The following is an 800-nucleotide window of genomic DNA, read 5'->3' on the forward strand; positions in this document are numbered from 1 at the left end:
CGTTAGGAAGCGGCGTGTACTGCAGAGTATGTAGCTAGAGCCTGCGGCCCTCCACGCCACATACCCTTCGGGAGGTCTGCCGCAAGGGCGGCTGCGCCCTTGCCGCTAAGGCGTTAAATACAAAACAAACAAACAAACAAAACAAACATGTGATATCCAATCTGAAACCCTTTTATCTGTAACCTTTATCCCTGATATTAGTTCACGGCACCTGGGTCTTGAAGCACTCGTCTAGAAACTGATCAACATTCCGACTAACATCCTTGACCCAGCCCTCCGCGCCGCCCGAGCCATCAATGTCGCCTTCTCCAGTGTTCCAGGCTCTGCGAGACCGACACCGGCTCCGGCCGTCAATCAAGATCCCGGCCTTGCCGCCCAAGTTGCCCCCTCGCCTCTCGCCGGCATTAGACGGCCTGGCTCCCGGCTCCAAGGCCCTCCCGCTCGCCGTCGCCGCCTCTTCCCCGACGACTTCAACGACGACGATGCAGAGCCTCTTTTCCCGCCCTTGCCGCAGCCACAAGTGCCCCCTCGCCCAGAGCACCAGCCCCAAGGCCAGCAACATCAGCAGCCCCAGCAACAAGCCCTCGAGGAGGATGCGGCCCCAGTAGCCACCCCGGAACAAGCCCGAAGCCGCCCCCGCTCCGCCCGCAATAGCTTGTCCCCCGCCCCTCTCCGAACCCCGCTCCCCGGCCTCGCCAACCTAGTCCGACCTCGGACACCGTCCCCGCCTCCCCAGCAAGACCTCGGCTCCTCTCCCATGGTCTTTGTCACCCCCCCAGGCCCCCCCCCCCCCCCCCCCC

At 63.2% G+C, this 800-nt stretch overlaps 1 protein-coding gene across 1 annotated transcript; it reads left to right on the forward strand.

Annotated features, from left to right (window-relative positions):
- Positions 1–272: 272 nt before the first annotated feature.
- On the forward strand, positions 273–703 carry COL26b_014526 (uncharacterized protein; the record flags this gene model as incomplete). Its single annotated transcript, XM_053187097.1, has 1 exon — positions 273–703. A coding segment is annotated over one exon (431 nt), but the record flags the coding sequence as incomplete, so codon positions are not given.
- Between the last annotated feature and the right edge of the window lie 97 nt (positions 704–800).

This window comes from Colletotrichum chrysophilum (assembly GCF_026319265.1).
Source record: "Colletotrichum chrysophilum strain AFK26 chromosome Unknown scaffold_582, whole genome shotgun sequence".
Lineage (NCBI taxonomy): Eukaryota > Fungi > Ascomycota > Sordariomycetes > Glomerellales > Glomerellaceae > Colletotrichum > Colletotrichum chrysophilum.